Source organism: Nannobrachium achirus (genome assembly GCF_963921795.1).
Source record: "Nannobrachium achirus genome assembly, chromosome: 12".
In the NCBI taxonomy this organism is placed as follows: domain Eukaryota; kingdom Metazoa; phylum Chordata; class Actinopteri; order Myctophiformes; family Myctophidae; genus Nannobrachium; species Nannobrachium achirus.
The window spans coordinates 36243997-36268261 of record NC_137832.1 but is presented as its reverse complement, the minus strand read 5'-3'; the positions used below and the strand labels follow the sequence as shown (position 1 = coordinate 36268261).

At 42.2% G+C, this 24265-nt stretch overlaps 1 protein-coding gene across 1 annotated transcript in view; it reads left to right on the top strand.

The window, feature by feature from the left end:
- egflam (EGF-like, fibronectin type III and laminin G domains) overlaps window positions 1-22708 on the top strand; it is a gene marked incomplete at its 3' end in the record, with an annotated part of 47688 nt that extends 24980 nt beyond the window's left edge. The window contains exons 13-24 of the mRNA XM_080738180.1: window positions 1211-1400; window positions 11617-11742; window positions 13093-13336; window positions 13576-13687; window positions 13815-13931; window positions 14203-14383; window positions 15034-15057; window positions 15818-15896; window positions 17166-17309; window positions 20915-20998; window positions 21659-21762; window positions 22557-22708. Coding sequence (XP_080594306.1) covers window positions 1211-1400; window positions 11617-11742; window positions 13093-13336; window positions 13576-13687; window positions 13815-13931; window positions 14203-14383; window positions 15034-15057; window positions 15818-15896; window positions 17166-17309; window positions 20915-20998; window positions 21659-21762; window positions 22557-22708 — 1557 coding nt within the window. The remainder of the gene's footprint in view (window positions 1-1210; window positions 1401-11616; window positions 11743-13092; window positions 13337-13575; window positions 13688-13814; window positions 13932-14202; window positions 14384-15033; window positions 15058-15817; window positions 15897-17165; window positions 17310-20914; window positions 20999-21658; window positions 21763-22556) is intronic.
- Window positions 22709-24265: the final 1557 nt, after the last annotated feature.

Below are 24265 nucleotides of genomic sequence, written 5' to 3'. Positions count from 1 at the left end.
CTTTTTTCAATCAGATTTTTTTATTTGAAAGCTGTGATCGGGTGTACACACGCCTGGTACATGATCCGTGCACAGATGGTGCGCGATGTGCATGCACGTCCCCACGTTAAAAGGTAAGGACGATGCTGCAGTTAACCCCTTCAGTGGACTGCCGTCTTTTATGAGTTAACATAACATTGGACATAACCTGGCATCACCACGCTTTTTACAGTACCGGTACATTTTAACCAGTGTTATCATTCCCTCACCAACATGCAGAATCGAGTGTAGCCTAGAAGGGGTGTCGCACCAAATTCTGGGCCAGCAGATATACAAGCTCACAGTGTGGCACCGAGTGCCGCACTGCGAGCATGTAGATCTGCTATTTTTGAAGAATCCTGAAAAGTCTTTGAATATTTCAAATCCTTTCTATGTCACTGGTGCTCAAACTTTTTCATGTGAAGGACCCCCAAAATGATATGCATTTGGCCACGGATCTCCATCTCAAAATATTTACTTCCAGGTACCCCCCCCCCCCAAAAAAAAATAATAATTTTCGCTTAAAAAATACTTATATTCAAAGATTTGCACACATTTTCACGACTTTCACGAAAAAAAAGCTTGTACAGTATATCTGCTATTTTTCAATAGCTAAAGTATAAAATAATTAGGGCCCTTCCACCTTGGGCCCTAGTAACTCAGTCCCACTTTCCCCCCCCTTGTGACGCCCCTGTAGCCTAGTCTCGCTAGTCGCTATAAGTTAGGAAAAACATGGTCATGGTAAACTCAGTATTCCAAGAAGTACTGTACTTGAAGAAACCTGTGAAATTCATGAGATCGTTTCTGGGCTGAATTATTTTTGGAGCACAGAGCATGTCCAAATCCACTGATTCTCTCTTGACCAGTTACTCTAACCTGGCAAAGGCGAATTGACCTGGACATTTCTCTCCTCTTGTTAAATGTGTGTTACTTACTGTTAATTTTTGCTACTTTGTTCTGAGAAAGGTCATTTAGACAGAAACGGCAACATGTATCATTAAATCATTATCTGCAAGTTTAAAGCAGTGTTGGACTGACATTTTTGCTCCAGGACACTCTCACCCTCAGCTATACTTTTTTCAGGATAGATCCTTTTTTAACACAAGATTTAGTAAAAGACTAAGCCCAAGCCCCATCTTATTTCAGTACATCTTGACTGGCAGTTATATCCTTTTCATCCTTGTTCTTCCAGGGTCAGTACACTAAGATCACCTTCCGCTCACCGCTGTACCTGGGCGGTTCGCCCAACGCTTATTGGCTGGTCAGGGCAACAGGGACCAATCGAGGCTTTGTTGGGTGTGTCCAGGGTCTGACCATCAACAATAAGGCAGCAGACGTCAGACCATGGCCTCTGGGCAGAGCCTTAAGTGGCGCTGATATTGGTGAGTTTGCGTGTCTGTGTGTGTGGTCGTATGTCTGCGCATGTGTTACAGCCACAGGCATCATGTGGCCCCAAGGGTCCTGTTTTCAGAAGTATAATTATTTTGTTAGTGTTATGGGTGTTGGTTTTCTTTTGTTTCAGTCACTGACCTATAACACTATTTCTTAACTCCCTTTAATGGTGATTGGCACTCCATGCAGTGGGCCCCTCTCTCCCTCTTTATGCATTATGAAATGCAGAACAGCTGTGCAGCCAAGGGAGTCTAATTTACTGTACACTAGGTCCCCTGACCTGCGTTTCATGAGAAGACTTGGCTGTTGGAGATAGTATGAGTCTATACTGCATGTTTCTGTTCTTACAAACTAGATGCTTTGGTTTTTAACTTTGTTTTGATCCGAACTTTCTCTAATGTGTCCATGATTTTTGAGGTTTCAATTACATTTTTTACATCATCTTTTCAATTGTCCCACAGTCTGGATAGATTATTTGGCATCATTGGTGGGTGTCATTCCAAAAAAAGTTTCAATTTCACCCTTATTAACTCATTTCTGTTTCATTTAGTTGTTTTGTTTGACAAAGAGCAGGTTTCACAGACAGGTCTAGATGTTGTCCTTAAAATAAAAGGGCAATCTCTGGATTTCTTACCATAGTATGTGACATAATCAACATCTGTTCATACAATTTGAGTAAATCTCTCATGCAGGTTGAGATAAAGCGTCATTCCTTTGATTAATTTGGATACCACTGAGTGAGTTCGCATTGCCTGATTTTCTTACTAGCCCCTGTAGCTATTCAGAACCGTGCAGAACCGTTTTTAGCAGTTTTTAACCTCTTTTAACCGCAGAAAAATGAGTAAAATCTGAGAAAAACCCGATCTGTTTGTGTTAATTTTTTTTGCACTATGTAATATTGTAGAGGTATCTAAAGAGTACAATGTACGTCTCTGAACGTGCCAAGTATGAAGAGACTGTCTATCACTCCCTGTCTGGCAACCAAACCACACAATACCAGAAACCGTAAGTGTTAGTGGTAGGTAGTGTTGCCATGTTTGCTTATTATAAGCGACTTTGGGCTTATTTGTCAATGAAGTTGCTTGTAAAAATTGGTAGTTGCAGATTAAATATTTTTAAAAACATTTTCCACATTTATGTTAAAAACAAAACATGGTTCTGTCTATTTTAAATAGCTTGTATGATTACTGTGCAATTAGTCTCGCGTGACCAGACCTGCTTGTTTTTGGTGGTGATGACGGAGGCGCGAGGCCATTAGAACCATAACGCTTTGGTAGGTTGTCTATGCTAAAGTTAATGCCATGTTTATTTTGTATTGGCAATGCCATGGTGGCAGTGAGGACAGGCAAGCGCACAGCGCAGCAGAGATTCGGTTTATAATTGATAATTGCGATGAAATTATTTCATGTATTTATTTATTTTCTAAAATAGTCTATTTAACATCGAGCCGCCGTGCCCAGTGTCCATGCACTCTTCCTTAATGCCCACTCTTCTTGTATACCGGCCAATACAGTGTAGTCATCCTCTTTCATAATCTTCATGATATGGCACTGCCGGACAGATGCAGACCGGATACAGACCCATTTACTACTAAATGGGTTGCAGCTGCTAGGAAGGTTTTGATAAGGTACCGTTAAGGTAAAAACACAAATCGGCTTGTTATAGTGCCACCATGAGGCCTAGTGGGAATTTCACGAAAATTGCTGCGTTCGTGATTTCACGACTTGGTTCATTCAAACCAAGTTGTGCAATGTGTCATCAAATGGTAGTCTTTCTACAGCAACAGAGATGGGAAGTATCAAGCATGTATCATCTAGCTAGCACTTACAGTACGTGGCTTGGCAATCTATTTGTTTGACTCTGGGTGACATGCTTGGGCAATTTTGGTGGAGTTTTTTTTTTGTTGCTGTGGAGGTCCGTAGTGTCTGTCAAGACGGCGGAGGAGATGCTGTACCGAGGCTCGGATAGGACGATTGCAACGTGCATACAATACTGTTCCGTCCCACTGTGCCATCCAAATGAAATGACATGCGTCAGGTCGCATGTATACACAAATTGGCCTATACCGCTTTGCGTGATGTTTTCTGGTGCCGTTGGTTGTCATGGCAGCCAGTTCCCACCTGACATCATGTGTGAGCCCTGCCTGATCCAGACTGTGCTGAATGACTGCTAGTTTGCAGAGCGTCTTCAGGCTAGGACTTAAGTCTAAGATGAACAGATCCCCTGCTTTTCGGTATCCTCCAAAGAAGATGACACGGTCTCCCACCATGCACATTGATCCATCAATCCTAGATGGTCCTTTCCCCTTTGGCTCAACCTTCTTCCAGGAGATGCTCTCTGGATTGGATTTCCACACATCACAGGTGTGATTATCCACTATGTGCAGCTCTCCATTGTAGGCAAACGCATGTTTAAAGTACCTATCAGAATCTGGTCCATCTGGAAGAAGTTGTGCAGAAGATGTGTTCAGCCAGCAATTGGTCTCTGTGTCAAACACTCTGATGGTGTCGGAGCGTCCTCCGACTACAAACATCTTTGTCCCGATGATGGTGGCAGAGTGATGGTATGAAGCAGGTGGCGGAGTGCCTCTGGCGTTAATTAAAGACCAGACCATTGTGGTGGTGTCCAACTTGTACATGTCATTTAGAAAGTAATAATCAGCATGGAAGTAACCTCCATGGATGAACATGACCTTCCCCAAGACGCAAGCTGAGTGCCAGCACCTATTCTCTGGAACAGAACCAGAAACCCTGGGTTTAAACCATCTGTGGGTGTCCAAATCAAATGCATGAAGCACGTCGTAGCACTCATCTTGATTGTACCCACAAACTCCCCACAAGTAGATGACATCTTCAACCAGCACTGCTGTGGGGAAGCACGAGGGTATTCCACCATCAAGGTGAGGTTTTCCTATTCTCCTGTGTAACGGCAACATCCTCCAGCGTAAGGACACTGTGTTGAAAATAAGCACATCAATCTGATCCGTGTCGTCATCACAATAGTGCTCTACAAAGCAGTAAACCTTGTCTCCAACTGCAACAGCTGGACTTTCAAATATCCATGGTCCCCCGCTCCGTCCTCCACTCAGCGTCCAGCAGAACATTTCTCACACAGTAGTTTAGGTCTTAAGTCTGTAAAGGTAGAGTCCTAATGTGCGCTCTACTGCTTATATTGGTTCAGTGGCACAAATTACTCACAAAGTTTAACAGATCCACAAAGCCAAAGCTGATGAGTTGGGTTTGGCCCAAGCGGATCAGCGGAATCTGTTGTTAAAAGGTTACTGAATGACGTTTTGGTTTAGTCTATGTTTTATTTTAAAGGATGTGATGATGACATTGTGATGTTGGTGTCACAGGGGGGGGGGGGGTCCTTGGAACTAAATATTTTGAGATGGGCGTCCGTGGCCAAATACGTATCATTTTGGGGGTCCTTCACATGAAAAGGTTTGAGCACCACTGACATAGAAACATAGCTTTTTCAGATTTGCCCAAATTTTCATGATTTTTCAAAAATAGTTAAAGCACAAAATAATGCGTAATAATAATGTGTTCCCAGTCTACAAACAGTTACAGTTTACAGTTTAGGCATTTAGCAGACTGTGGCGTACGGGAAGCAAGAGACCAGTCAAAGTTCACAGGTTAAGCCTTTTTATAAGGCGTTTATTAGAAAAGAAGGGAGAACAGCATAATAATTCAAATGTACCACAATTCAACAAAGGTAAATGGGGCAGGCAACAGTCTCTGGGCTGGGGGGTGCCAGGAGGCACAGAAGGGGGGTGAGTACTTGGGCCGGCTACTCGGATACCTAGGGGGAAACTCGGATACTCAGGTAGGTCACTCGTCTTCTGGGAGGAGCGGTAGCAGCTGCCCAAGGTGAGTAATCGGATACTTTTCAGGGCAGGTGAGTACAGCAGGTAGGTACCGGGATACTTTAGCAGGTAGGGGCCAGGTGAGTACTCAGGTAGGTAAATAATCAGATACTTTAGCAGGTAGGGCCAGGTAAGTACTCAGGCAGGTAGGTAATCAGGTACTTTAGCAGGTAGGGCCCGATAGGTACTCAGCAGGTAAGTAATCAGGTACTTTAGCAGGTAGGAAGCCCAGGTAGGCCGTTGCCTCAAGGTAAGGGAGTAATTATACTCAACATAGGTTCTTCCTTTTCAGGGTATTAATTGCGCTCCATTCTTATGCCATCATCATCATCATTTTAATGTCAAGTATGCATGCCAATCCATACATGCCAGGCCAGGCTTTAGGTTTGGAGCGGGGCAGCCATTCGGCCTGAGAATTAGAGAAGCCAACATTACTATAAAATACTTAACAACATCAATTACTGGAAGGAATTGAGTGTGGCTGAGAGGATCTTACCGCAAAGCTGTGTTCCCGCAGCACAGAGGAGGAGAGGAGAGGAGAACTGAAGGCAAGACAGCCCAGGGTGCCTACTTTATGTGTTTGGGGTGCGGCACACACAGGTGCCCTCTGATCAAGCTGATCAGCCAAGTTCATTGGTAGGTAACGCCCTTCAGTGACATAGCCCCGGGGTAGCCTCGCGTAGCCAGGCTTACTCATCTCCGAAGAGAAAAGCCTGGTGACAATAGAAGGCAGAAAGCGGTCAACTTCCGCCGTAGGAATTTCACCGGAAGCTGTATTTTTTTCACGGTGCGGTGTTCCTGCAAACGTATTCCCTGCACGAAATTAACTCTGGTCTACGTCTCCTGCTCCGTCGGTTACGCTCGCAATAAACAATATACAAACAAAAACATTGATTCAAGCAATGTTACACCTATTAAGAGTGAGTTAAGAGCTACAATCTATTTTAGTTTTTTCGCTGGGGAATGTAAACAGACCCGCACCACATGACGTAACGTCCGTTAAACGCAGACTTCCGCTAGAAATCTTGGAACGCACTGGAAGGCATATTGTCTACAGGGTGGCCCCGGGGTGGGTGCGGCTCCCTCTGGGTGTCTCTGCCTCCTCTCCACTTCTCTCCTGTACAACACAACTTCATAAAATAGCGGTTAGAGACCGAGACGCCACAAGACGCTTTTAATCCAAAGCTAACCCTAACCCTAACCCTAATAAGCAGATAAAAATATCACAATAATAAACAAATGTCAGTACATCAACAGCAATATAACAAATGCAAATGAATATCTACCTAGAAAAACAATATAATCTGTAAAGAAAAATAAAATAATAAAAAAGGTTTCTAAAAAACCTGAAAAACAAATGCTAACTAGCTTCATGTATGGACATTGATTCTCCAGTAGTGCTAAGGGTTTTGGTGTAGTCTGAAAAGGTGAGTCTTCAGTCCATGGCGAAAGCTAGCGAGTGAGACCGTTGTTCTAAGTGCGACAGGGAGTTTATTCCACAGCTTGGGGGCCTGGAGGGCAAACTGTCTTGGACGAGTGGATTTTTGCCCTGGGGTTTTTAGCGAGGGTTCTGTCAGCATCCCTGTGTTTCCTGATCTAAGTGCACGGGTGGGGGTGTAGGGGTTGATCAGGTTTTGGAGGTATGGAGGAGCCATACCTTTGGCTGCTTTGAAGGTCAGCATCAGTGTTTTGTATTCCATGCGGGCCGCAACCGGGAGCCAGTGGAGGCTGCGGAGAAGGGGAGAGACATGTGAGAACTTAGGCTGATTGAAGACCAGTCGTGCTGCAGCATTTTGGATCAGTTGGAGAGGTTTAAGTGCACATGCCGGGAGACCAGTGAGGAGAGAGTTACAATAGTCAAGTTTTGATATGACAGATGTCTGGATGAGGAGCTGAGTCAGGTTCACTATGTTAATAAAGGTTTATTCGTTGGAATTTTGTGGGGATTTGTAAAACTATACATTTTTGGAATCTTCAGAGCATGGGGAATCCAAAAATCTTTGTTTGCATTTGCACAGACACCTGCAAAGCCGCCATTTTGGACGTCCAAAATGGCCGACATGAAATACATCATTTGTGCTATCTTGGCTTCTAGACAACCTAGAAACCTAATTAAACATGCTAATCATATGTTTTCTGGGTCAAGGAATCGACTGAGTAAATGATGGGTGTAAAATGTTCTGGACCCCCACCCCCTTTCTGGGGGTTATCTATTTTGGGACCTCCCAGAACAGTACGCCAGCCAGTTAATGTCTGATTTTCATAATATTTGAGTTATTTTGTGGGTTTTAAAACATCCTGAGTTCATTCATCAGACTTTTAAAGCAGCCAGAATAACCGTTCTGACTTTTGGTTGGGGTATTTCCTCACCTGGGACCCCCTATACAGACCCCTGAGCCTATTGCAGTAATCGCTCTGCTCCTGCTCCAGAACAATGTTAAATTAGATCATAATTGAAGCATAAAAGTTGTTGTAGCTGGGCTCTGAAAACAAAAATGAGTAGTAGCAAATACCAGGGGTCTTCCTCAGGGGGTCCGGGACCCCTGCTGGGTCCTCAGAGTTACTACAGGGGGCCCGCCAAATCTTGATGGGATCTTCTTTTTTTTCACATTTGAAACTGAAACTTTGAATTTTTTTATGTATACTGGGTTTATTGGTCGCAGTTTGCGACCATAGGTCGCAGTTTACTATCACTCTGACATCCCGCTCTGACGTGATGTCAGGGGAACCAAATCCCCTTTATGCCCATATATGGAGATCCCTGTGATGCCAGGGGAACCAAATCCCTTTTATGGACAACTAGGTAGTCATCCGGCAACAGCTCACGGCTGTGAAGCCGGGAGGAGTTCAGATTTACAATCAGGCTCACAGGTGAGGAGGGCGCGAGCAAAGTGTGGTAGAACAGGGGAAGGGCAAGGGCCAGACCCAGAATTTGACATAATGAAAGTATTGCACTCTTCTCACTTTGAGAGTGCAGAACATCGTGTCCATTTATTGCACTGCACTCACACTGACAACACAACACACACACACACACACACACACACACACACACACACACACACACACACACACACACACACACACACACACACACACACACACACACACACACACACACACACACACACACACTCACACACCTCTTTGTTATTGTCACCCCAAAACCCTAACCCTATGCTCTTAAAGAGCCCATGGTCAATTATGCCCAAAAAGATTCCCTACAATGCAGTCATTTCAGACATGCAGGATCTATTGTCTTCATCATTGTCATCTTCAATGTCCAACCTAATAGTGTTGACACAGTCTCCACCATGGAGTGAAAGGCAGGTTATTTGAGCAGCTGCACCGTCCCTTGCAACCTGCTTTGCAGCCATATTTGATGAGCTCAAGTACTGCCTTTTGAGCAGGGAGGGCAAGACACCTGACTGGAACATACCCTTCACTCTCTGAATTCGATCTATTTTCGTCGATTGGTGGAAGCTCAGGGCAATTTGTATGATTTATCCCGCATTGTGACGTAGTTGGCGCAAAGGATATGTGGTAGCAGTGCAGCACGAGTTGGAGGTAGCATCTCACCCTCAAAGTTCTTTGACAGAAATAGTTCCCATCTGAGTAATCTCAGGGTTGTTGGACCTTTTGAACTGTAAACATGGCATGCAAAATGCTCCAATGAATGAATGAATTAATGCAATGTTGATGGAAGCTCACCAATAATAAGCTCAGGAGCAATGGAACGCTTGCCAAGGTCCTTGAAGTGGTTAATGACTTGGTCATTATCATCAGGCTTCAAGTAGGCATTGACCCATGTCTTTTTGGAGATTCCAACAAATGCTCTTCCCCAGCCAGCACCAGAAAAATTGTGTAGGCCAAGGAACCCTTGACATTTGTGACATCCAATAACTTGAACTTGCTTGAATATATCTATTTCCATCGGTGGAGGACATCGGTCTTGCAAAGCACCATAAGCCGCAGAGGCAAGGACCTGATGAGGAATCAGGGTATCAGCCTCTTCATGTGTGTGCACTTCCACAAAACCATGTCCCTTGATGAAGGTATCGTATTATGATGCCTACTTTGTCATACCTGACAAATAGCCCCAAGTTTACAGTTTACAGTTTAGGCATTTAGCAGACGCTTTTAATCCGAAAGCGACTTACAATAAGCAGATAATACATCACTACAATAAACAAGATAACATGTCAGAACATCATAAACAATATAGCAATTGCATATGAATATCAAAAAACAATATAAACAGTAAAGAAAAGGATGCTAAAAAAAACTAAAAACAAATGCTAACTAGCTTCATGTATGGTCATTGAGTGTTTCGGTAGTGCTATGGGTTTAGGTGGAGTCTGAAAAGGTGAGTCTTCAGTCCACGGCGAAAGCTAGCGAGTGAGTCCGTTGTTCTAAGTGTGACAGGGAGTTTAGTCCACAGCTTGGTGGCCAGGAGGGCAAACTGTCTCGGACAAGTGGATTTTTGTGTGTGTGTGTGTGTGTGTGTGTGTGTGTGTGTGTGTGTGTGTGTGTGTGTGTGTGTGTGTGTGTGTGTGTGTGTGTGTGTGTGTGTGTGTGTCTGTGTGTGTGTGTGTGTGTGTGTGTGTGCGCAATGCAATAAATGGACAGGTTAGTCTGCACACCCAAAGTGAGAAGTTGCAATACCTTAATCCCTGCAGTAACACCTGTCAACCATAACTGTCTAACACAAAAAAATTATAAATAATACTGAGAATACTAATAAATCATCAAAGTACAATACATAAACCCATAATACATAAACATAAAGTTTCAAATGTAAAAAAGAAAAACCTTTCCCATCAAGATTTGGTGGGCCCCCTGTAGTAACTCTGAGGACCCCCCAGGGGTCCTGGACCCCCTGAGGAAGACCCCTGGTATTTTGCTTACTCATTTTTGTTTTCAGAGCCCAGCTACAACAACTTTTATGCTTCAATTATGATCTAATTTAACATTGTTCTGGAGCAGGAGCAGAGCGATTACTGAGATAGGCTCAGGGGTCTGTCTAGGGGGTCCCAGGTGAGGAAAGACCCCAACCAAAAGTCAGAATGGTTATTATGGCTGCTTTAAAAGTCTGATGAATGAACTCAGGATGTTTTAAAACCCACAAAATAACTCAAATATTATGAAAATCAGATATTAACTGGCTGGCGTACTGTTCTGGGAGGTCCCAAAATAGATAACCCCCAGAAAGGGGGTGGGGGTCCAGAACATTTTACACCCATCATTTACTCAGTCGATTCCTTGACCCAGAAAACATATGATTAGCATGTTTAATTAGGTTTCTAGGTTGTCTAGAAGCCAAGATAGCACAAATGATGTATTTTATGTCGGCCATTGTGAACGTCCAAAATGGCGGCTTTGCAGGTGTCTGTGCAAATGCAAACAAAGATTTTTGGATTCCCCATGCTCTGAAGATTCCAAAAATGTATAGTTTTACAAATCCCCACAAAATTCCAACACAAATACATAGTGGACCTGACTTATGGGCTGCCTCTTGGGTGAGGAAAGGTCTGATTTTACGGATGTTATAGAGTGTGAACCTACATAAGTTTATTTACTAGAGGGTATCTGCACATTTCCTAAGTGACAATTTAAGGAGTTATTAATACCTCTAAAATTTCAAATTAAACATTTGCCAAATTGTCAAATATTGAAGGCAGAAAATTGGGAAACTGGGTCCCCAGTTCAAATATGATTATTTTGGGCCTGAAAAGGTTGAGAACCACTACTATAAACTGTTGTGTATGTGTAACAGTAATCTCGACAAGTTGTGTTTCAAGTTGTAGTTCTATAGAACTGTGAAAATGGGGAATTAAACACAAAAATAATTTCGATAATCAGGCAAATCAATAATGGAGCTTGAGATGCAACTTGACATTTTTAACAGCCTTTTCACCTTTACCTCTTCACTCTTGACAACTTGGCCTCAATTACTATATTTTTTTATATTCATATTGATTTGTTGGTATATTTGTTATTTTATATTCACTAGTTTTGTGCGACAGTCTTGTATGAAGCAGGGCTTTGCTTTACCAAAATACGTACACATTTGAAACTTGGAGATACGAGGTTTCTGCCCGACAGTGACGATATTTTAGTGATTATGTTGCGAGGAAAACATTGAGATAATAGCCATTTTGGTTAGAACTGACTGAAAATAACTTTGTACTTCAAGTTTAAAATGATATTAAATAAGTGTCCAAATAAATTCCAAATATATATTATCAAATGATCTCGCAGCACCCCTGGACTGTCACCCACTTTGAAAACCCCTGATCTAATCTACTTGTGCACCCTTACTGCATGTCTTCTGCCAGGTGAGTGCAGCGACAGTGTTTGTGATCTGGTCACCTGTGCCAATGGAGGGATGTGCTTTGCTAACCGTGCTGATGGCTACATCTGTCTGTGTCCCCTGGGCTTCAGAGGGCCACTGTGTGAAGAGAGTGAGTCAAGACACATAAACATACCTGTACACACACACACACACGCACACACACACACACACACACACACACACACACACACACACACACACACACACACACACACACACACACACACACATATTTTTTTCCACTGACCCTTTTGTTGTCACTGTGCTATGGGTGGGCGATATGGAAAAATGCAATATCATGATATTTTCCCAAGCTGTATCACGATACACGATTTTATCATGATTCTTTTTCTCGTTGGTTTCGATGGTTATTACTTATTTTTCAAGTTACTTGACAAAAACTAGACTCTTTGGGTTCCTTTTGGGAGGTCTAAATTGAACTTTACAAGTATGTAACTCTGACAGTATACAAATGAAACCAAATGGACCCTTACGTGTCCATTTGGTTTCATTTGTATACTGTCAGAGTTAGAGACCTTGACATTTTAAAGTTTGAGAACTACTGATTTAGACCAAAATGCAGGTTTAAATTGAATTCTGCAATGAATCTCTGTATTAACGATTAAACAGGATTTCTTACAAGGCTCCCTCAATTGTACAGTATCACGATATATACGATACCTCTGAAAAGGCATATCGTGGAGACATTGTATCGTCTCCACGATAATTATCACCATATCGCCCACCCCTACACTGTGCTACTATTTATCAACTCACACACACACAGAACCTTAGCACAACCGTGTCACTATATTTGTGAGGACATTGAGATTTTAGGACAACATTTTTACCTTTTTTTTTTTGCCATTATTAGCCCTAACTCTAAATACTGGGGTATATTTAGTTGCACGTCACCATTTGTACTTCATAAGTATCATCAGGGGCGTCACAAGGGGGGAAGGGGGGGGGGGAGTGGGACTGAGTTACTAGTGCCCAAGGTGGAGGGGCCTGAAATTATTTTATACTTTAGCTGTTGAAAAATAGCAGATCTACAAGCTCACTGCGAGCTTGTAGATCTGCTATTTTTTTAAAGTCGTGAAAATGTGTGCAAATCTTTGAATATATGTATTTTTTTAAGCGGACATTTGTAACTCAAATTTTATAGACCTGAACTAAACTAAATATTTTGAGATGGGCGTCCGTGGCCAAATACATATCATTTTTCATTTTTGGGGTCCTTCACATGAAAATGTTTGAGCACCACTGACATAGAAACATAGGTTAACTTTTAATATTCAAAGACTTGCACTTTCACGTAATTTTCTATTTATTTTTTCAAAAATAGCAGATCTACAAACTCGAGCTTGTAGATCTGCTATTTTCTGAATAGTTAAAGTACCCAGGGCCCAGAATTTGGCGCGACACCCTTGAGTATCATCCCTCTTCTTGTCTCTCCCAGCGTTCCAGCTGTCCCTGCCCCACTTTAACGCCACAGTGTTTTCATACGCCGCTGTCCCCTGGCCCGAGACCAGGCAGAGTTATCTGTCCTTCATGGAGTTTGAGCTGACGTTCCGACCGTCGGCACCCGACGGAACGCTGCTGTACAGCGACGACGCGGGCAGCGGCGACTTCCTGGCCATCAACCTAGTGGACGGATACGTGGAGTTCAGATTCGACTGCGGCTCCGGCGGGACCGTAATAAGGTGCCAGACTTTTGTCATCTTAACACGTCCTTTTCAAACCGTAGTGATTTGTAATGTTCATTGTCACTGTACAGTGTGAAAACCTCAGCGGTCATGTATCAATTCGTATTTCACGAGAGTGTGCAAATGTACCAAAATGGACACGTCCATTTAGTAACAGTTGTACTCATTGAGTTAATTGAACATCAGGACTATGCAGTATACTGTACAGTACAGCGTACTTGTGTTGTGCCCTGTAGGAGTCAGGAGCAGGTCGGTATGAATGCCTGGCATGAGCTGAGGGTGTCTCGGACAGCAAAGAGCGGCATCTTACAGGTGGACAACCAGAATCCAGTGGAGGGTATTTCTGAGGTACTGTATGGAGACATGTCATTGTCCTCATTATTAATACTAGTGTAGGCCTACTTTGTCCTGCACATTGCAGCATTTTTGTACTCACTGACACAGCTAATCTCAGTCTGCATGTCTCTGTCTAAAGGGAGCCTTCACTCAGATCAAATGCAGCTCTCCTCTTTACGTTGGTGGAGTACCCGCGTATGATCAAACCAAGAGCACGTCAGGTGTTCTGCGGCCCTTCACTGGGACAGTCCAGAAGGTATGACAACAACAGAGTAATAAATGTGCCTTTGGGACAGTCAGTCTCTTTATTTGATTAACTCTCCTTGAAAGACAGTGATTAAAAGGTGGCAACCTATTATTTTGCTTCACATTCATCAACCTCTTTTGAGTCCAAACAGAAAAGGCGACTAATTTACGGACACAATAGCAGGATATTCTTTGAATGTATGCCAAGAGCAATTTCCAGTCAACTTTCTACACTTTTCCAAGCTTCTTGTTTTGTTCTTTATTACACATCACCCCTGCAGCTGGTTCTCAACGACCGCACCATCCCCGTAGCGCTGGGTTCTGCTGGTGGAGTTAACGTGGCGAACGCAGATCATCCATGTGTAGACAATCCCTGTGCCAACGGAGGAACCTGCAGAGCAAAGTGGGACAGCTATGAGTGTGACTGCTCCCTGGGCTACGACGGCAGGCACTGCCAGAAAGGTCAGTCCCGTTTGTGCTGTAATGTTTGTCTTTACTTTTGGCTGGTGACATTGAAATTTCTTGGTTTGACACATTTACATATTCTGAGCACTTAGTGTTTTTCATTCAACTTGTGAGTGTTGGCCTAAACAGACTATAATTAAGAAAAATGGATTGTAATTGTTTCAGGAGCAATGGCAGCATCGATATAAACATTTACAACATGAGTGTTAAAACTATTAAGCTTAAATGACTTACAAGTCAGAATGTTGAATTGTTAACTGGTGGGCATCGATTGTGAACTGATTTCAGTGTAACTATTGACTGTAAGGATGGTTAATGATGCTTGATGAAAAGTGATGTTTCCCTCTTGTGTAATAGAACTACTGGAGCCTTTTAAGGCCCGCTTCTTGCACATCTGTCAACTAGATTCTAGATCAGGGACAAATACATCCATAATACACGTGAAAGCAGCATGTAGACATGTTATTAATGTATTGTAGGTTATATGTATGTTTATTGTATACACAGTACTTATAAACTCTGTTCATTTGTCCCCTGAGATTAAATGCTTTGTATTCCCTCTGCATTCTAACATAATCTAATGTAATGAACCATTTAATCTATTCTAAGCCCCTCTATGCCTTCCTTTTTTATGCTTTCGCTACCAGAATGTGGGAATTACTGTTTGAACAGTAAGTTTTCATACAATATTGATTTTTGCAAAAAGGTCTATTAAAACAAGGAAATAATCAAACCTCAAAACAACAAACAAACAACCTCAAAACATTCTCATCACCATAAATTAAGAAAATGTACTGAATTTAATCCATTTAGAACGGGTACACATTATTGTGTATCATTATTTTATGCTTAAACTATTGAAAGCGGTGCCGCGCTGTGAGCTTGTATATCTGCTATTTTTGAAAAATCGTGAAAATTATAATTTTGACCCGATTCTTTAAGTGTCTTTTGAATCCTTCTAAGGTTTTTTGAAAAACCAATGTTTCTATGTCAGCAATCTGGCCAGCCATCATCAAAGAAAAGGTCCTTTTCACTTAAATGGAGCTCAGTTAGTCTGTTCTTGAGAGACTACTGTGTCAGTGGTTCTAAAACCTTTTCATGTGAAGGACCCCCAAAATGATATGTATTTGGCCACGGACCCCCATCTCAAAATATGTAGTTCCAGGGACCCCCCAGAAGCAAAATTTGAGTTACAAATGTTTGCTTTTTAAAATACATATATTCAAAGATTTGCACACATTTTCACGGCTTTTTCAAAAATAGCAGATCTACAGCTTGTATATCTGCTATTTTTCACTGGTTAAAGCATTCAATAATTCTAGGCCTAAAAGTAGGCTAGTGATTTTTAGTCTAATATGATCAAGTAGATACATGGTTATGCTGCCACCCTGTGGTCCTCTTACGTAAGTGCCTTTTCCCCCTCATTGCCAGCTGTGACCGAAGCCATCGAGATACCGCAGTTCATTGGCCGAAGCTACCTCACATACGATAACAGGGATATTCTGAAAAGGTTGGCAGTTTCACTCTCTTTTACACTTTTACAAAGGAAATAAATATCCCACAACTCCATCTCCACAAATTAATAACATATTGTGCATGTTTGTTTAAAACACATACCGGTAGAAAATGCACGCACGCACGCACGCACGCACGCACGCACGCACGCACGCACGCACACACACACACACACACACACACACACACACACAGGCACCAACACATGCTATATGCTTTTGTAGAAGTAGCTGGAGTTGTTGACTAGTTGTGCAAACAAAAGCAAAGTCTAAGACAGGGGTTCTCAAACCTTTTTAGGCCATGACCCCCAAAATAAACATAATTTTGAACTGGGGACCCCCACCCTGACAAGCACTTGGAATTGTAGGTATTACATTTAATGTGACTTGGTTCCACAGAAAATATTGTGAAAATAGCAGATCTACATGCTCACGGCGTAGTGAGCATGTAGATCGTCTATTTTTACAATGTTCTCCTCTTGCTTACTTAATATTTGACAGTTTGGCCAGTTTGGTATTAAAACGATCTTGAAAATACTTAAATTGTCACTTTATAAATGTGCAGATACCCTGTATAGTGTATATGTCAAGGAACAAGCGGTCGCCACAACAACGTCCTCCAGGCGGAGCCACTCGATTGTCCACGACATTGCAAGCGGCGCGAAGGCCAGCGGACCTTGGTCCTGCTCTTCGCCCCCGAGCGCCGCAGGCGCGAGTGGCCGCGAAGAGCGGACCAGGGCCGCGCGGCCGGCGGAGCGCCGCGCGAGTTACGAAGCCGTGGTGAATGCAATCGTTATATTTATGCCCAGGCCGTAAGGCCTGGGCAAGCCCACGATAAACGCCCTGTCCAAGTGACTACAATGGAGCTAATGGCTAAGCTAGGCTAGGCTAGGCTAGGCTAGGCTAGTAAATAAAGAAAGAGAGTCGCAAACGAGTGACGTCAGCGCCTTCACTATTGAATGGCTGCATCGCCATCTGGTGGTGATTAGTGTGTGGTGAACTACAAAACGAGTGCTCTTACCTAGGTCTCCCTGAGTTACCCAGTTACCCTGTAACATATACACTTATACTCTGTGTTGGTTTGTTTACCATTGAGGGAGGAAAATAAATGACGTTAAGCTAATCATCTGGGGACCCCTCAAAAAACATTGGGGACCCCACTTGGGGGTCCTGACCCCAAGTTTGAGAATCACTGGTCTAAGACATCTTTGTGTACTTGTGTGGGTGATTGTGCGTCCTCACGTGCACACCATGTGTTTGTTCAGGGTGTCAGGTATCAGGACGAGCCTTTTCATGCGGTTTAAGAGCACTGCTAAGGATGGCCTGTTGCTATGGCGAGGAGACAGTCCAATGAGAGCCAACAGTGACTTCCTGTCCATGGGGCTTCAAGACGGGGCACTCATCTTCAGGTGTGACTATCTTCGCTGATTGTTTGCCTATTATGACATACTAGAAGCTGGGCCGCCCTTCGGGCGGCCCAGCGTCTAGTCGGCGACCTGGCCAACTCGGGAACGATGTAAATAGGGAATGAATCCCCCGCCCTTTAATGCAAACCCCATTATACCTGTTGTCATAGAACCCGTTTTGACCATCTGTTTGCCTGTGTCCATTTATGCCCATATATGGAGATATCTGTATCTGTCTGTCTGTCGGCGTCCATTTTATGTCCATATATGGAGATCACTGCAGATATAGTTCTGGGTCCATTTTATGCCCATATGCCCATATATGGAGATATCTGTCTATTTGTGTCCATTTTATGCCCATATATGGAGATCTCTGTATCTGTCCGTCTGTGTCCCTTTATGCCCGTATATGGAGATATCTGTTTATCTGCGTCCATTTTATGCCCATATATGAGATCTCTGTCGCTTTTTGTTTGTTTCTTCTTTAAGCAGAATACACAGCCTGCTTAAATCTGCATCATTCAAGTCATCCTCCCAGTCCCACGCTTTGTCGCTTGTCTTATGTTTGTTTTTGTCTCTTTTATTTTCTTTTTTGGAGCGGACCCCATGAATGCCCCATCCTTTAATGCAAACCCCAATATACCTGTTGTCATAGGACCCGTTTTGACCATCTGTTAGCCTTTGTCCCCACCCTTTAATGCAAACCCCAATATACCTGTTGTCATAGGACCCGTTTTGACCATCTGTTTGCCTTTGTCCCCTTATGCCCATATATGGAGATCTCTGCACACACAGTACCGGTTGCGGAAAACTCTGATGTCAGACATCAGCTCCGCATTCGGGGATTCATTTTATGCCTATATCTGGAGAAAGCGTGTGCCGGTGGGAAGAACGGTTCTCGAGATTCATATACATACATACATACACATTCACAGAGATTTTTTGTTGACTCATGTGGCGTACGTGATGTCACAGCCTTTTATGAAGTGATGTCACAATGAGTCAGCGCTTGCGTCATAGGACCCGTTTTGACCATCTGTTTGCCTGTGTCCATTTATGCCCATATATGGAGATATCTGTTATCTGTCTGTCTGTCAGCGTCCATTTTATGTCCATATATGGAGATCACTGCAGATATAGTTCTGGGTCCATTTTATGCCCATATGTGCCCATATATGCCCATATATGGAGATATCTGTCTATTTGCATCCATTTCATGCCCATATATGGAGATCTCTGTATCTGTCTGTCTGTGTCCCTTTATGCCCGTATATGGAGATCTTTGTGATTCTGCGTAAACTTTATGCCCATATATGCCATTTGCGTCCATTTTATGCCCATTTATGGAGATCTCTGTATCCGTCTGTCTGTGTCCCTTTATGCCCATATATGGTTGATCTTTGTGATTCTGCGTCCATTTTATGCCCATATATGCTATATATGGAGATATTCAGAGATTTTTTGTTGACTCATGTGACTCAACAAAACCGGGCAAGTCCAGTTTCCCAGTTTTCGGTCGATAACGTCCCCGACCCGCTGCCGAAAACCTGACGATGAGCTCCCGTTCGGCAACCGACGCTATCCGCCGCCGAATCGTCGACGAATCTGTGCGGTTAAAAGTGGCCTTTAGCCTTTGTCCCCACCCTTTAATGCAAACCCCAATATACCTGTTGTCATAGGACCCGTTTTGACCATCTGTTTGCCATTGTCCCCTTATGCCCATATATGGAGATCTCTGCACACACAGTACCGGTTGCGGAAAACTCTGATGTCAGACATCAGCTCCGCATTCGGGGATTCATTTTATGCCCATATCTGGAGAACGCGCGTGCCGGTGGGAAGAACGGTTCTCGAGATTCACATACATACATACACATTCACAGAGATTTTTTGTTGACTCCTGGCGTACGTGATGTCAGAGCCTTTTATGAAGTGATGTCACAATGAGTCAGCGATTGTGCCGTTTTCCTCAGGAACAGCCTGATGTCAACAATCAGCTTCGCGTAAGGAGATTCCGAACGTTTCGCGCCGCTTCGGGAAAACCGCATGCCGAGTCGGGCCGAGGCCCGGCACTGCACTCCGCGCCGCAGCGGGGAACGCGCGTGCCGAATCTGAAGCCGGTGGGACGAACGGTTCTCGAGATACGCGGATTACAAACAAACAAACAAACAAACAAACAGACAGAGATTTGTCGCATTTATAGATAGATAGGGCTGTCATGATTATGACATTTTACGTGATGATTAATTTTCACTCAAATAATTGTGATTAACTATTGAATTGAGTATTATTATTTTTTACTTCATTTTTATTTTGTCACATGTGCACATAATCATAGGGCCAATATTCTACATCATTTTCATCATCATATTACAGTCCATTTCAATCCTCTGTGGTGTCATTCTTCCGGGTCGTGTATTCAGTCTATTTCTCCCATTTTTCTTCCTGTATCCTGAGTCTATGTGTAAATCTCTCCATTACATACATTTCCTCCACAATGCTCACTGCTCACAAGTTTGGGAGGCACTTCTATACCACAGTCTCGTTGCTGTTTTTTTGCTGGCTGCTAGTAGCACCTTGACCAGATACATGTCGCCTCCATGTGTGTTTTCCTGTGTCAAGTTTCCTAAATATAATACCACAATTGTCTTTGGTATTTCATATTTCAATATCTCTTTTATTACTGACCACACTTCATCCCAATATTTGTCCATTTTGGAACGTTCCAAAATATATGTTCGTGGCCAGCGTCCATGTTTCCACACAGTCTCCAGCATGGTTGTTTCTCTGCTGCGACTTTTCCTCTGATCTTTGGAGTTTTAATTGTGTTTTTGACAGTTACATTTCTGGCTTTTAGGTTTTGAAGTTGCACATGGCAGATATGACACATAACCTAAATATACAAAGAAATTACTGACATAATTTGACAACTTAAAGCTTAATAAAAGAACATTGATTGTGGAAATAGCTGATCTGAGCTTGTAGATCTGCTATTTCCACTATCTTTTAAACATGGAAACGATTATGACGATTATGCCAGAATAATTGTGATTATGTCAAATAATTGCGATTAGACGATTATGTAATAATTGTGACAGGCCTAATGACATGCTCAGCATCGGGATACTAAGGTTGAAGGTTCATGTGGTTAAATACATTTGTGGTTGGAAGCTATATACTTCCATCCATGGAAAGATAATTGAATTATCCAAGATAAGAAGACATTTACTGATCTCACTTTAAGTCTAAGCAAAGCACCTACTGTAGCTCCTTGTGATTGATGGGATCGGCAGAAGCCCACAAAGATTAGACACATCTTATCTATTTATGACACATAAACATTTTAACATGTCCAGGAATGAATGTCAGATCTGCAGCATTACATTTAGCAAGATCGTAGCCCTTTGCAGAAAGTCCTTGCTTTTATTTTTTCATAAGACAGGAGCATTTTCTGAGTAACGAGAGTTTGATTCAGGAAGGAGAGGTGAGACTCTCCTGTCCTGAGTGGGGTTTGTAATATCATGTTTGGGGGGCCAGGATAGAGTAAGGTTAAAATGAAACGGAACGATACATAATAATTTGATACAATGTTCCCCATGTTTCTCTAGTTATAACCTAGGAAGTGGTGCAGCCAACATCATCATCAATGGATCTTTTAGTGATGGAAGGTGGCACAGAGTAAAAGCCGTGAGGTAAGCAACAATACTGTACTTGCAGTACATTGAAATTATATTGAAACCTCTACAAATTTTATCTGCTTTTTAAAAAATATATATATTCATTCATATGTCACACGTCAATCTGAGGACCTGGATATACCTTAATATTGTCGTAATCTTAGGGAGTTCTCAATTTGGTATAGAGTGCCTACTCTTTGGAATGCTGCTGATCCTATGCTGAAAAAATCGACATCTATGCTTGTCTTTAAAGCAAACTACAAAAAAATGCTCATATCCAGAAAGCAGTAGATATAGGTCTATGTTATGTACATATATGTATGCATTTGGTTATGTGGGTGGGTGTTTGGGGTGTAGGCGGTTATTATGTACTGTATACAGTATGTGTGTACAGTATGTACTGTGTGTGTGTGTGTGTGTGTGTGTGTGTGTGTGTGTGTGTGTGTGTGTGTGTGTGTGTGTGTGTGTGTGTGTGTGTGTGTGTGTATGTATGTATGTATGTTTGTATTTACACATTTACACATACAAGAAGCGTGGTACAACATATCTCCAACTTAGATAAAAGTGAAGTGTGTTATCAAAATCGGGTATGGATTTACCCCCCCTTCCCTCAGGAAGTCCAACCCTGGTTATGCCGATGTTTCAATCAGTGTTTGCTATGCCTCATCTCTCCAGGGATGGATATACAGGCAAGCTGACAGTGGATGACTATGGAGCAAAGACAGGCAGGTCACCTGGCAAAATGAGGCAACTCAACATCAATGGGCCGTTATATGTTGGTACGTGAAGCTTACAATTTTCCTCACCCATCAAACTTACTGTACACAGATATCGTTGTTCTTGGGCAGAAACCTCATATCTCCGTATTTCTGTAATTTTTTTAATAGATTTTTAATTATAAACAAATGCCCTATTTTATACTTATACTATCCCAAAAGTAGTGGAAATAGCCAGCCATTGCAATGCATTGTGATCTTCTAGGTCCTCAAAGATGATTTAGAAAATAAAAAAATAAAAAACCACAATGCTAATGACATGTCCAGTGGTTAATTCTGTCAGGGACGTGCAGAGAATGTTAGAGAGGCAGGAGCTAGATTTCTAAAAGGGCCTTTTGGTGGAAATACCGGTAGCCTATTTGATACCACACTGTGAATACTGGGATTTCAACATAAGATGCTGCATTCAAGTTCAGGAGAGTTTGGACAAGGCAATTCTATTCTATTGAATAGTATTCAATAGAATGGAAAGTGGCATGGAAAGGGGACATTTGGCATTTCTTTCACCATAGTAAAAACTGCATTCAGGGCACTTTTTACAGACGGATAAAAGGGCAGGGGCTCAAGCCCCCTTTGATGTCAATGTGTGCATGTGCCTGAAGTCTGTGGGTTTTTTAATTATTTAACCAATGAAAAGTCTTAACAAGAGCTTGTGACTAAATTGTAATTACACTGGATCCATTGGAGGACATGTCCATTTACTGAAAAGTAGCATTTTTGGTTTCCGCCCGACAGCGACAATATGCAACTCTGGTGATCTAGTTTGCACTCTTTGATTGTCTGTTATTTCTCTGAAGGTGGCATGAAGGAGATTGCCCTGCACACCAACAGACAGTACATGGGAGGCATGGTGGGCTGTGTGTCTCACTTCACCCTCTCCACTGACTACCACCTCGCCCTGGTGGAGGATGCAGCCGACGGCAAGAATATCAACACCTGTTCCAACTAGACATGTTCCTCGGATATGTGTCAACACCTTTTACAGCAGGAGTGAATCCCTTCACCAGCAACTGAAGTCAATCTCTTGGGACCGATAAAAAAAAGACACTTGTTAGAGCCATGGAACATCTTTGTTAAGATGGCTCTTACAGTATGTGAAGAACAAAGTTCCAAACCATCTCTTAAGATGCCAAGAGATGAATTACAGTGTCTATTTTAGCACCTTTACCCACTACATAAAACATTTTCCACTGATGAACGCATTGTTGTTCCTCAACAGAAAACTATTCAGCATTAATGCTCTGGGAAATGACGAAAACACTGCTGTGGGAATAAATGGGAAGAACTGATTCCCATGATTTCAGTTATATCTTATTTATTTTTTCTACTTTACATCATTATTTGGTTGCTGGAAATACCAAATTATTTAAGCAATGGCAAGGTACTTTTCTTAAACGTGACCTTGAGCGATTAGTGCTAATAGTGAATATTTTCATCTGCTTTTGGCCCATGAATTACCATTGTGGTTATTGTATTATTATTTATGTTTTCATGTTTTTTTTTATGTTATGTTTTGTTTTATTCAGTCCTTAAGACTACATTGTGTTTTCTAAACTTGTGTGTTGAGTTGACAGTGTAAACTGGCCAAAATGACGGATTTCTGTAATTTGACACTGCACTATATTGTATATTTCAGCCTTGGAGTTGAGTTGTGTTGTAGCTTTTGTTTTCATACCAGTGAGCATAGTTGTGTTTTTAGTTTGTCAGCTTATTGTACTCTCAGGCCTAAGGATACTGGAATAATAACCTCGCTCTAAAAGGGACCTTCTGATCAGGTATGTCATGTGGGGTCCCAGGGGATGGCAAATGCCACCCCCTAGTGTCCGCATTTAAACACAAAATCTATTCTTTTTAATATGCATATTTTCTCCACCACTGATGTTTCTTTCATTGAGTGCAATCTCAATCCATGCACGTCCATCATTGTAGCACACGTTATAGACATGTGTTTTTTTTCTTTTCTCTGAAACCATACATTATTTGGCCACTTTCAACCTTTGGGCATGTCATTACAGTTGAATATTTTCAAAAATGTTCACGTTTCTTTTCTTTTTTAAATCAAAATAGCAGATCATGAGGACAGAAGAGCTTGAAGATCTGTTTGCTATTTTTTGCCACCCTTCAGTTTATTTCTTAAATAACACTTCAGGTTCTGTGGTTTCTGAATGTTCTGTGTTGTTAACTCGTTCATAAGAAGATGTTTGACAATCATTGTGAACCCGTTTTATTAATTACACGGTATTTGAAATAATAATTAAAAAAAAGTCCATCCCTTAATCTGCTCAATTGGGATTTTGTTTTTAATACAAATAAATATAGTCCTATAAACAAAATGTATAATTTCCCCTCTACTACGCCATTTATGTATTTACTTATTTTTTTGTTGTTGCCAAAAACAGCAGATAAAAGTTCACAACGCAATGTGTTGTGAGCTTGTATCTGCTGTTTTATCTGAATGTTCACCCCAGAATAGCGGTTCACTGGGTTCCATGTGGTTAAATGCTGC